The sequence below is a fragment of the Pelobates fuscus genome, chromosome 5, assembly GCF_036172605.1.
Source record: "Pelobates fuscus isolate aPelFus1 chromosome 5, aPelFus1.pri, whole genome shotgun sequence".
Lineage (NCBI taxonomy): Eukaryota > Metazoa > Chordata > Amphibia > Anura > Pelobatidae > Pelobates > Pelobates fuscus.
This window is the reverse complement of record NC_086321.1, coordinates 3,680,509-3,691,196: the sequence shown is the minus strand read 5'-3', so window position 1 is coordinate 3,691,196 and position 10,688 is coordinate 3,680,509. Positions and strand designations below refer to the sequence as shown.

The 10,688-nt window shown below is 44.9% G+C and overlaps 1 protein-coding gene across 1 annotated transcript; it reads right to left on the bottom strand.

The window, feature by feature from the left end:
* Nucleotides 1-7,550: 7,550 nt before the first annotated feature.
* LOC134612341 (long-chain-fatty-acid--CoA ligase ACSBG2-like) lies at nucleotides 7,551-9,082 on the bottom strand. Its single transcript, XM_063456678.1, has 3 exons — nucleotides 8,867-9,082; nucleotides 8,141-8,386; nucleotides 7,551-7,883 (listed from the first exon to the last, which is right to left on the bottom strand). Exons 1-3 carry the CDS (start codon nucleotides 8,968-8,970, stop codon nucleotides 7,664-7,666), a joined length of 570 nt encoding a protein of 189 aa, XP_063312748.1. The 5' UTR covers nucleotides 8,971-9,082; the 3' UTR covers nucleotides 7,551-7,663.
* Between the last annotated feature and the right edge of the window lie 1,606 nt (nucleotides 9,083-10,688).

Sequence of the window (10,688 nt, the reverse complement as noted above, 5' to 3'; positions counted from 1 at the left end):
TGGAGTGGTCTCCCGCCCCATCCCCACGCTACATGCTCCCAATGCATATGTCGCCTGTTGACACTTCGAGATGGAGGGCACTCATCCCCTCAGAGAGCTGCTCGGCGTGGACGATTGGTTCTCTCCCTCAACTGGACATGAGAGAAACCCGCATGGATTTCGCCATCAACATGGATATATTGAATCTGACTCACTCCCAGGCCACCTAGTTTCTGGTCTTTCATGGAATATTCGGTCTTGGCGGTGCGCCGCCTCCCCAGGACCAAGATGTCCGTCTTCAAGGAAAATACCAGGCATATGCTCTGCAACCCACAGGTCACACTTAGGGGCCCAACCCAGTCAATGTGACCGGTTCTTATTCGCCATGGAGCCAATACCTCCAGGATCCGGTACTATCGGCTGCTCCAACATGACGCTTTCTCGGGTCTTCGGCCTGGTACGACCGAATCATGTGACCTTCAGACGAAACTCATCTAAAACTTAATTGATGACTTCGAAATAGGGGGTCCTGGCCTACCTAGGAGTTTGGGACCCCAACCATCCTCAGTCTGGAGGAGGGACCTCTTCACACCAACTGCATGGAACTACCTGCAGGTTTGTTCTCCATTCGCAGCTTCCCCAGGGGAAAGTAGTACTGCTTGCTACCTTCCGGCATTGGACTTATCAACGGTTTCCCACTACGGACTGCAGTCGGATCTCACGTTGGACCGCTATCTATAGAGTCTGGACAAGTAGTCGTCATTTGTGACAGAATGTCTGCGGGACGAGACACTCATGTGGCGGACGGCTTCACCCAACCTTGGAGAGACCCCAATGATTGGTTGCCTCACCCTCCGGGGTCTCAAGTACTGGCATGATTACATTCGGTGCGAACCGCCATATGGAGCGGTTCTCCAGCTGGCTGGCGGACCCTCGGCAAGGGACGCATTTTCCAAGCTTGGTCTCCCTCGGGGCGTACGCATCCTGTTTACCTACAAGATACTTTGGGCTTTGCCTCAGACCAAATTCCTGGGAGTGTCGTTTCGCCTGGCCACACCACTTCAGAGGAGTCCTCCGTGTTTTCCCCCTTTTTTGCTGGAGTTTGCCATGGGAAGGCAATCTACGACTCCCTGTCTCTTAATGTCCCGTGTGGGATCTACAGGGGTAGCCTGCCATGACCTGTGTCTGGAGAGATGTTTGGGTCCCTATGGCGGTCCTTATCATGGCTGTCCCCATTGTCTGGCTGAGTTGCCCTCTCAGGGTAGGATCGTATGGGCCATTCACATCCTATGTCATCTAGTGGACGACTCATGTGCGTTTTCTCAAGATTCTGGCATTGGTAAGGATCTCTTGATCTGCAGTCTACCAGGTGGAGTATACCTTACGGGAGCCCTATCTCTCGCTATTCCTCAATTCTAGTGGTATCATGTGTTCTGCATTTCTTGAGGAATGACCTGATGATAAGGACTTGCCTTGCACCAGTTTTTTCCGCTTACGGTTTTCCCCAGTACATCTTGTATTTCATTGCGTTCTGACGTCATGGTATCGACGTAATGTCTTCTTCCTTCTTGCCATTCGGTACATCGGCTTCTGCTCCATGCATATTTCATTTCTATTTTTCCTGTGTCGTACCACTATTCTCTGGATAGGCCACGGCTCTGTTGACAGGTTGTACACAGCCAGGAAGATCCAGGATCTGGTTCTTTTGTCCGTCTACTCATGGACAGCTGTTGATTTCTACGTACGCCCATTTTGGACTGTTTCTGCATCTTCACTCGCCCGTTGGATTTGGTGGATCCTCTCATTGGCTGACCTTGAGAGTTTCTCTGGGATACTTTTGGTTCGGGGTGCTGTCACCTCAACATCTCTGGAAGCCGTTGGGTCCCTTCTGCTTTTTCTCTATTCCGCTGCTTGGTTTAGGGAATCGTTTTTTTCCATTCTCCTTTTATTTCAGTCCTCTATCTCATATTGCTTCTGGTTCTACTATTTGGGCGTTAAAATTGCAAATATGAAGCCTCCTGTCCTGCCATAAAATTAGGGATTATTCTAGCCTCGGTGAGGGAATAATCTAAATTTTATTAGACAGGAGGCGAATATTTCCCCCCTTTTTTACGTTCGCTCCCTGGATTTGGGTCTTATTCTATTATAATTAATTGGGGATATTGTTATGTTTTGTGAATGCATGGTTTTACATAATAAAGGTTATTTTTATTATTTAGTGATGACTGTCCGTGTGTGTGTTTTATTCATCATGTTTGTGTTGTAATTATGTTTCGTCAATGCCTTTTAGTTTAGGTACATACTAGATACTAGGTCTCCATAAGATCTGTAGACTTTGTTTATTCATCAGGTAATATGATGTGCAAGTGATATTGTATGGATATGACATCTTGCCTTGACAGTTTACTTTCACGATGTTTTCCTTTTTCTTGCAGTGTAATCTGTTTTCTCTCTGGGCTTGACGATTGTTTCTCTGGATGTGTCTGCTACAAGGTGGATTCGTTGGTTTCCTTGCTCTCCTGCTCGACCTCATCAAAGAAAGAGGAAGTGGAAGAGCCTGCTTAGGGGTTTTATACTACTGTTGCTTTGTTCTGATTGGTTGTTTTGAAAAGTTCTGTTAACTGTTTCTTTGCTGCTGGAGGTTTCAGTAAAGAAGGTAAAGCAAATATTCGCCTCCTGTCTTTAATAAAATTTAGATTATTCCTTCACCAAGGCTAGAATAATCCCTAATTACTTAATTACATGCAACATAAATTTTTTTATTTATGTGTGTCCTTCAATATGTTGGCATGACTTCCAGAAGACTCAAAACACGACTAGCCGAACACTGTCGGAACATTGAAAATGGTTATTATAACCACACTGTATCAAAGTCTCATCTTCCTATGTATTCGAGCTCTGACCGATCACAACACAATAATTACTACAATTTCAAAGATACACAAAATAGCCTCAATCTCGAATTTTATATTGTCTCTCTCTCCCTCGTTTTAATGTCTTAAACACATTAATAGAGATTTCTATGCATTAGTTTATTATAGAGTACATTGTCTAGTAGTAACGTATTATTCACTCTAGTCATGTGATCGCACATACGGTCACAACATGATGTCATTTTGGCGCCAAATTTTAAATCTGTATCATTTACAAATCCTCTTGGACCAGGGAACCCAATTCACGACTGATCTAACCCATCAGCTGTAGAAGGTATGTGGCATCACGCCCATACAAAGCTCCCCCTACCACACCCAGACTAATGGACTATGCGAGCAGTTTAACAGTACCCTCAAGCAGATGTTGAGAACCTTTACCGCTGCTTGCAGAGACTGGGAGCAAATCCTGCCCCATCTTTTGTTTGCATATCGAGAAGTGCAGCAGGAATTTTCCCTTTCGAGTTAATCTATGGGAGAAGGGTACGAGGTCCCCTTGATCTCATTATGGAACACTGGAAATGGGGAAACGGAACATGAGGGAACCCCCACCGTACGTATGTGCTGGAACTCAGAGACAGCATGGAGCAGTTGGCCAGGTAGTAAAGAAAAAACAGGGGTGACAGAAGGTCTGATACCCATCAGCGTACGTTCCGGGTGGGACAAAAGGTCCTTGTATTAAAACCTGTCAGATAGGACAAATTGCAGGCAGCATGGCAAGGCCACTACAAGGGGGTAGAGCAACTCTGTGACAAAACCTATGTAGTTGCCAGCTGTGCCGATGAGAGAATGCAGAGGTCCTTTCATGTTAATATGTGGAAGGAGTACCAGGAAAGGCAGGAAGATATAGCCGCAATATGTGCCCGAGCTGTGGATGACCCAGACAACCTTCCCCTACACAATCTATTGGAAAGGGAACCCCTAACCAATTTCATCAGTCAGGTGAAACTAGGAGACCAGCTAACGACTGTAGAGATGGACCAAGCCCGTCAGTTGTTGGAAGATAAAAGACTGACGTTTTCACAAGAACCAGGGTATATCACTTTAGTGGTCCATAAAGTGGAGATGCCAGGTCAAGCCCCACTCAGACAGACCCCTTACCGTATACCTGAAGCGGTCCGGGAGGGAATGCGGAAGGAAATACAAGAGATGTTGCACCTAGGAGTTATTCAGCCATGTAATTGCCTGTGAGCTTTGCATGTAGTCCATGTGCCAAAAAGGCATGGAACTACCCAATTTTTCGTGGACTACAGGTGACTAAACAACCGGACCATTACAGATGCTTATCCGATGCCCCAGATAGATGAACTTTTAGATCGCATAGTGGTCACGTATCCTTCATATCCATGTGGCAAAAACAATATAATTACCTTACGAAGATCGAGGGGTCTTCTGCCATGATGCCTGGCTTGTGTGGCATGTCGGTGCACCCAGGCTCTGCAGACCCACACAATTATATAGCCCCACGGTAAAGACACCGTTGACGTGCGGGCGACATCATGCAAAAGACGCACACGCACGTTTTGGGGTACAGCCAATTGGATCTGCAAGAGGGTTATTTAAACACACTTATTCCTTGGCTCATTGTGCCCCCCCACCTACACCTATCGTATATAGGGCACCTACTATCACCCTATCTTCACGACCACATTTTGAAAGTAATATTCATGAATGTCAGGGATTCCTTAATCAAATTGAGTACCATTTTGAATCCTCACTTGGGTCTTTCCCCACGGATAGAGCTAAAATTGGGTACTTAATCAACCAACTATAAGGTAATGCCTTAGCATGGGCCAATCCATAATGGGAGAGTAATACAACTCTTGCCCATAATTACCAGGAATTCCTTGTGGAATTCAAATTAATGTTTATACCATTGGGAAGGGAGAGCAACGCCTCCACTGCCCTAATGTGTATCAAGCAAGGGAAACGGTCTGTCTCAGAGTATGCCATAGAATTCTGCACCTTGGATTCTGATGTAGACTGGACTAATAACGGATTAATCACTGCATTCTTAGAGGGATTAACCAAAACTATCCTTGATGAGATTGCAGCCAAAAAACTACCAGGGAGATTAAATGAATACATCAATTACGTTTTTGTTTTTTCATGCAGGCTCTGCCAATCATAGCCAGGGGAGGTGTGACTAGGGCTGCATTTAGGGGGTATGAATTTACTTGGGGTATGGATGATAGCTAGAGATTTTCATAGGGCAGGGGTCCTCAAACTGTGGCCCTCCAGATGTTGCTGAGCTACAACTCCCATGCTTCTTTGAATGAAATAGATAGGCTGGAAATCATGGGAGTTGTTGTTCAGCAACATATGCTGGGCTAGAATTTGAGGACACCTGGCATAGGGTATGTGTTTTCTGATAGCTATATCCTGTGAGTTTCTCCCCAGCACCATCTCCACCAGATACATGATGCTTGGGAGGTATGACTGTTTTAGCATTTTCTGTTGATAAGATTCTGTAATTAGGCACATTATAATTGTCAGCACCATGCTCAGAAGGCTCTTAATCTGGCCCTGGTTGAGGGGAGAGAGACTTCACACAAACCACTTCAGCATGATAAAATTATCTAAGGTTCCGGAGTGTCACTTTAACCTTTCTGCATGGTTAACTGTTATGACATACTGTGTGGCCGCTGTCCGTACGCTCTAAATCGAGTGACCAGTGTTCATGTACTGTGTAACTGGCATTATCCCAGCACTGGGATTAACCTTAGCATATGGATAGTTACTATGGCATACTGTTAGTACATAAAACCTTGTATTTAACTTTTATTTAGCAGCAGTTCAGCCACAGGCAGTTCTTGGTAGGGGTTGGAGTAGAGGTGGGGGAGAGAAGTTTCACTCACATACATACACACACACACACACACACACACACATCCCAACTCATTAAATTCTCTCCACATGTCCATTCCACAACCCTGCATCAAAATGACAGTGCCATTCTACCCAGCTCTCCATGCAGGACACCAGAGTAATTAATACCCAATTCATCCAGCCTTCATGACGCCATCTTGGATAGGTTCATCTAAAAACACATGGATTTCAAGATCAGAGACAACATGGGTTTGCTTCAGGGAGATCATGCCAAACTGATCTTATTGATTTTTTTTGATTGGGTACCTAAAATTATAGATCAGGGTGGTGCAGTAGACATTGCTTACCTACATTTCAGTAAGGCTTTTGACACTGTTGCACATAGAAGGCTTATCAATAAACTGCAATCTTTAAGTTTGGATTCCAATATTGTTGAATGGGTAAGGCAGTGGCTGAGTGACAGGCAACAGAGGGTTGTAGTCAATGGAGTATATTCGAAGCTTGGGCTTGTCACCAGTGGGGTACCTCAGGGATCTGTACTTGGACCCATTCTCTTTAATATTTTTATTAGTGATATTGCAGAAGGTCTTGATGGTAAGGTATGTCTTTTTGCTGATGATACTAAGATATGTAACAGGGTTGATGTTCCAGGAGGGATAAGCCAAATGGCTAATGATTTAGGTAAACTAGAAAAATGGTCAGAGTTGTGGCAACTGACATTTAATGTGGATAAATACAAGATAATGCATCTTGGACGTAAAAACCCAAGGGCAGAGTACAGAATGTTTGATAGAGTCCTAACCTCAACATCTGATGAAAAGGATTTAGGGGTGATTATTTCTGATGACTTAAAGGTAGTCAGACAATGTAATAGAGCAGCAGGAAATGCTAGCAGAATGCTTGGTTGTATAGGAAGAGGTATTAGCAGTAGAAAGAGGGAAGTGCTCATGCCATTGTACAGAACACTGGTGAGACCTCACTTGGAGTATTGTACGCAGTACTGGAGACCATATCTTCAGAAGGATATTGATACCTTAGAGAGAGTTCAAAGAAGGGCTACTAAACTGGTTCATGGATTGCAGGATAAAACTTACCAGGAAAGGTTAAAGGATCTTAACATGTATAGCTTGGAGGAAAGACGAGACAGGGGGGATATGATAGAAACATTTAAATACATAAAGAGAATCAACACAGTAAAGGAGGAGACTATATAAAAGAAGAAAAACTACCACAACACGAGGACATAGTCTAAAATTAGAGGGACAAAGGTTTAAAAATAATATCAGGAAGTATTACTTTACTGAGAGGGTAGTGGATGCATGGAATAGCCTTCCAGCTGAAGTGGTAGAGGTTAACACAGTGAGGGAGTTTAAGCATGCATGGGATAGGCATAAGGCTATCCTAACTATAAGATAAGGCCAGGGACTAATGAAAGTATTTAGAAAACTGGGCAGACTAGATGGGCCGAATGGTTCTTATCTGCCGTCACATTCTATGACCTGCTCTGATATAAAACATGGCAGCTTCTAGGACACGCCCTTACTAGACCGTATGATAAAGTACAGAACGCATGCAGAGGATTTGAAAAAAATATTTATTGATTTGTGTTCTCTCCCTCAGTGCCATTTTTAACAAAGCCTATCCCACCAGACCAGAGATGCTCCTTACCCTATAAGCATGGCCGCCTCTGAATCTCGCTCTTCGCATGCACATTATACAGGACTGGATGGAAATCCTGAAGGCCTCCCAGTAAAGGGTTTATAGTGCCAGATTGTTGTATTAGGCAGCTATTGAGGACAAACACCAACATATATCTGTTTTCCCCACAATGAAAAGGCAGTACCCCCTCCCATAACAAGTTTGATGTATCCAGTAAACGAGCATGCTGCCTCCGATATATATCCTAGCATTACCACTTGGAAACTTTATGTGGATTTCCTTTCACCATCAGCAAAGTCTAGCGTGTCGATACTTCCTTCATCTCCCGTACATAGAAATCCATCTTTATCCAGGGCACTCTTTGTTTCTTCCTCCATGCCAAGGTACCCCATGAAGATGTGGCGCCCCCACAGGCACAGTTTAAATGAAGAACATGTTGAAGTATTTTCTAGTCTGGTTAGACAACCCGGGATCTCACGGCCACAGCTGAAAAAAAACAAAAAACAGAAAACCAAAGGCGGTGTGTGACACCATCCAGCATTATTTACAGTTACAGGGCCAGGACTCATTCAGCTGGCCCACTGAAAAGGGCCAACCACCCAAGCTAGCCACGAAGAGTCCACACCAATGGGTTGGGCAGCATAAAGTAAAGCCCAACATTTTACAGAGAAAACCTCTGTCATCACACAATTCCAAATCAATCGAAGTTCGCATAAATGCAAAAGATGCAGCACATCTCTCACCTCTTTAACTGATCATCAGTGGGCCGTCCGAGACTGTGCAGCCCACAGCTCTCGTTTAGGCCATACAGTCTCTGAACTTTGATGCCCACACTCCAGAGGAATTCCATCATTTCCAGAGGGATGAGAGCAGTTCCTGAATAGCAGTATGTGCAATGGGCCAATCCTACTGCTGCCCGAGCAGGGTGGAAAATTAGAAGCTCCGCAAGAAATTGAAGAGTTTGGTCAAAAAAGCTCCACTTGTGCTTCCTGTGAGAGAAAAGGTTGGTATTTTCATAACTGAAAAATGTGAGTTACTGGAGGTGAAAGGCACATAATGTCAAAATGTGCTCTCTGTGCTAAAGTGAGCACAAAACATGTCAGCTTGATAAATCCCTTCCTCTGGAATACCAAGGGGCCCTCATTTAGTGTTAAGCTGCTTGAAAATTGTTAATTACTAAATGGAGGGACAGCACCAAGAGCACTATAACCACTTCAATTAGATGAGATTGTTATAATGCCTACAGTGTGCCTCTAAGATACTTTGACCAGGGAGGCCTATATACATTTCATGCAACTTAACATTAACTGAGAACCATACTATTAACAGTCAATGACCCCCACATCCCTCCCAAGAAACTACCCTAATATCATAAAAAGCCCTTCTGTGTGACCTATTTTCCCAAGAATCAATCCGTAGCAGAAAATAAATATATATAAAAAAAAAAAAACTTTCACCAAGGTACGTACAGCTGGCCCTGGTATATTTCCTCGCCAATCTCTTGGGCATGTCGAAGTAATGTAACTCGGGCCTGTCCAAACAAGGTTGTCCTTATCCTTTTAACAATGTTCATTGTCTGGAATACCTTCACCTTCTCCAATGTTTTCCAACTCCGAACAATCTTCTCCCAGAATGAATGGCATCCAATGAATATGGTTGGATTGGCGATACGGAGTGTGGAAATAAGGGAAATCTGAGAACAGAGACTTCATTCAAGAGGGAATAAAAAAAAAACGTAATTCCCCAGCAAGCTCTAAATCCCCCCCTGCCCCCCAACCCCCAGTAGTTAAATCCTTCACAGCCGCCAGTTTTTTACCTCCGTGGCGTGTGGTTCAGCAAAGTACGTAGTGCCTCCACAGGAAAGAGGAAGCCAAAGATCAGACATCTGGATAGTCATGTCGTTCAGGGGCTGGTAACTGACCACCACCTCATTAGGCCCCAAATTTAGCATCTCACAGACTGAATGAGACATCCAAGTCACCTACAGCAGAGGGAGAGCGGTGTGTTACACATACCAGCAGAAAATATGGGACTGCTTTAAAATTTATGAAATGTACCATTTAACCATAGTCACTTTGAACCGGCTTTTTACCCAATGGGCCCAGGCTGCCATTACTGTAATGGTTGGGAAAGCATTAAGTCACGGTAGATGTAGCATGGTTTAGGCACTTATTAACTATAATGTCCAGAGTGACCTCTAGGAGGCAGCACAGTACACACAAACCATTCAATCCTCAACATGGAGAATTACATAATTTCAGCCACACCTAGGAAACAAACAGTATGACTCGTAACAAGAACAAGTAGCCATCATCTGATATTCTCTCTAATATCACTACTGAATTACTAGTCAGGCCCTGGGGAGATAGCACAGCTAAGCAGACAAGGCACATGTATGAGTGTGGGGATGGATGCTTGTGATTGGCTGTATGTGTTTAGCGGAGTGGTTATGTGTTTGGGAGTGGGTTAGGGACCCTCTTACCTGTGCCTTTTGGGAGACAGGTCAGCAAACAACTTACCCTTACTCCTGTTTGTCCTGGGCCTTGGAAACTCTGAGGATGGATGTGGAAGCAATCCTGTCTGCCCTCAGAGCTTCAGCTGCCTTGGATGGTGGTAGGCACCTCCATGAGCAATTTGCTCACCTCCAGCCTGGTTTGGCCACCGGTGTGGGTCCCTGTAAGCGGCACGGGCCAGTTTCCACCTGAAGCAGGAAGTTAGGGAAAAAATTTGGAAGGGAGAATTTGTTGAGATTTTCTCCCTCCTGCCAATGGAGGAGGCTCCTCCGCTGTTGTAGAAGGACTGCAAGGAATCAGAGAAAGAAAAAGAACAATACAGTTACCGAAAGATTGTACTGGCTAGTGTCATTGGCGAAAAGGCTCCACAGAAGTGCTCAACGTTGTTCCGCTACCAGGATACCATTTGGAATGCTTATTGTACCTATGGCAGTCTGGGCAGGTGAAAGTATGACAAGCAATTTCGTCAATGGTTAGCTGTGCGCCCCTCAATTTCCTGGGACCAGATGGACATTGGCCTCTGGCTCTCCATTATGACCTCCCCGGCACCGCAGCAGGGTGGTTCCTCGTCCTTTCTTGGGTGGGCCGGTGGGGGGGGGGAATCTTTCGCCTCACCAGCCACGCTACAGAGGCCAGGCTGTTGGAACAGTCATTGCAAATGGGGAACTGTGTGCAGCTTCAAGAACAAATGCTCCACCTGCAGGGGTGCTCATCCCATCTCCCAGTTCAAGCAGGGAGAAGCAAGCTTGAAAGGGGATCTGGGGTCTAAGGGCGACGA

Excerpts from the sequence above, each read along its gene's own strand:
- LOC134612341 (XM_063456678.1), bottom strand. The coding sequence starts at position 8,970 with ATGAACATTGTTAAAAGGATAAGGACAACCTTGTTTGGACAGGCCCGA. Across the intron at positions 8,387-8,866 it reads GAAATATACCAGGGCCAGCT|GAAGCACAAGTGGAGCTTTT; the intron begins GTACGTACCTTG and ends TTTCTCTCACAG. Across the intron at positions 7,884-8,140 it reads ACTGATGATCAGTTAAAGAG|CTGTGGCCGTGAGATCCCGG; the intron begins GTGAGAGATGTG and ends GTTTTTTTTCAG.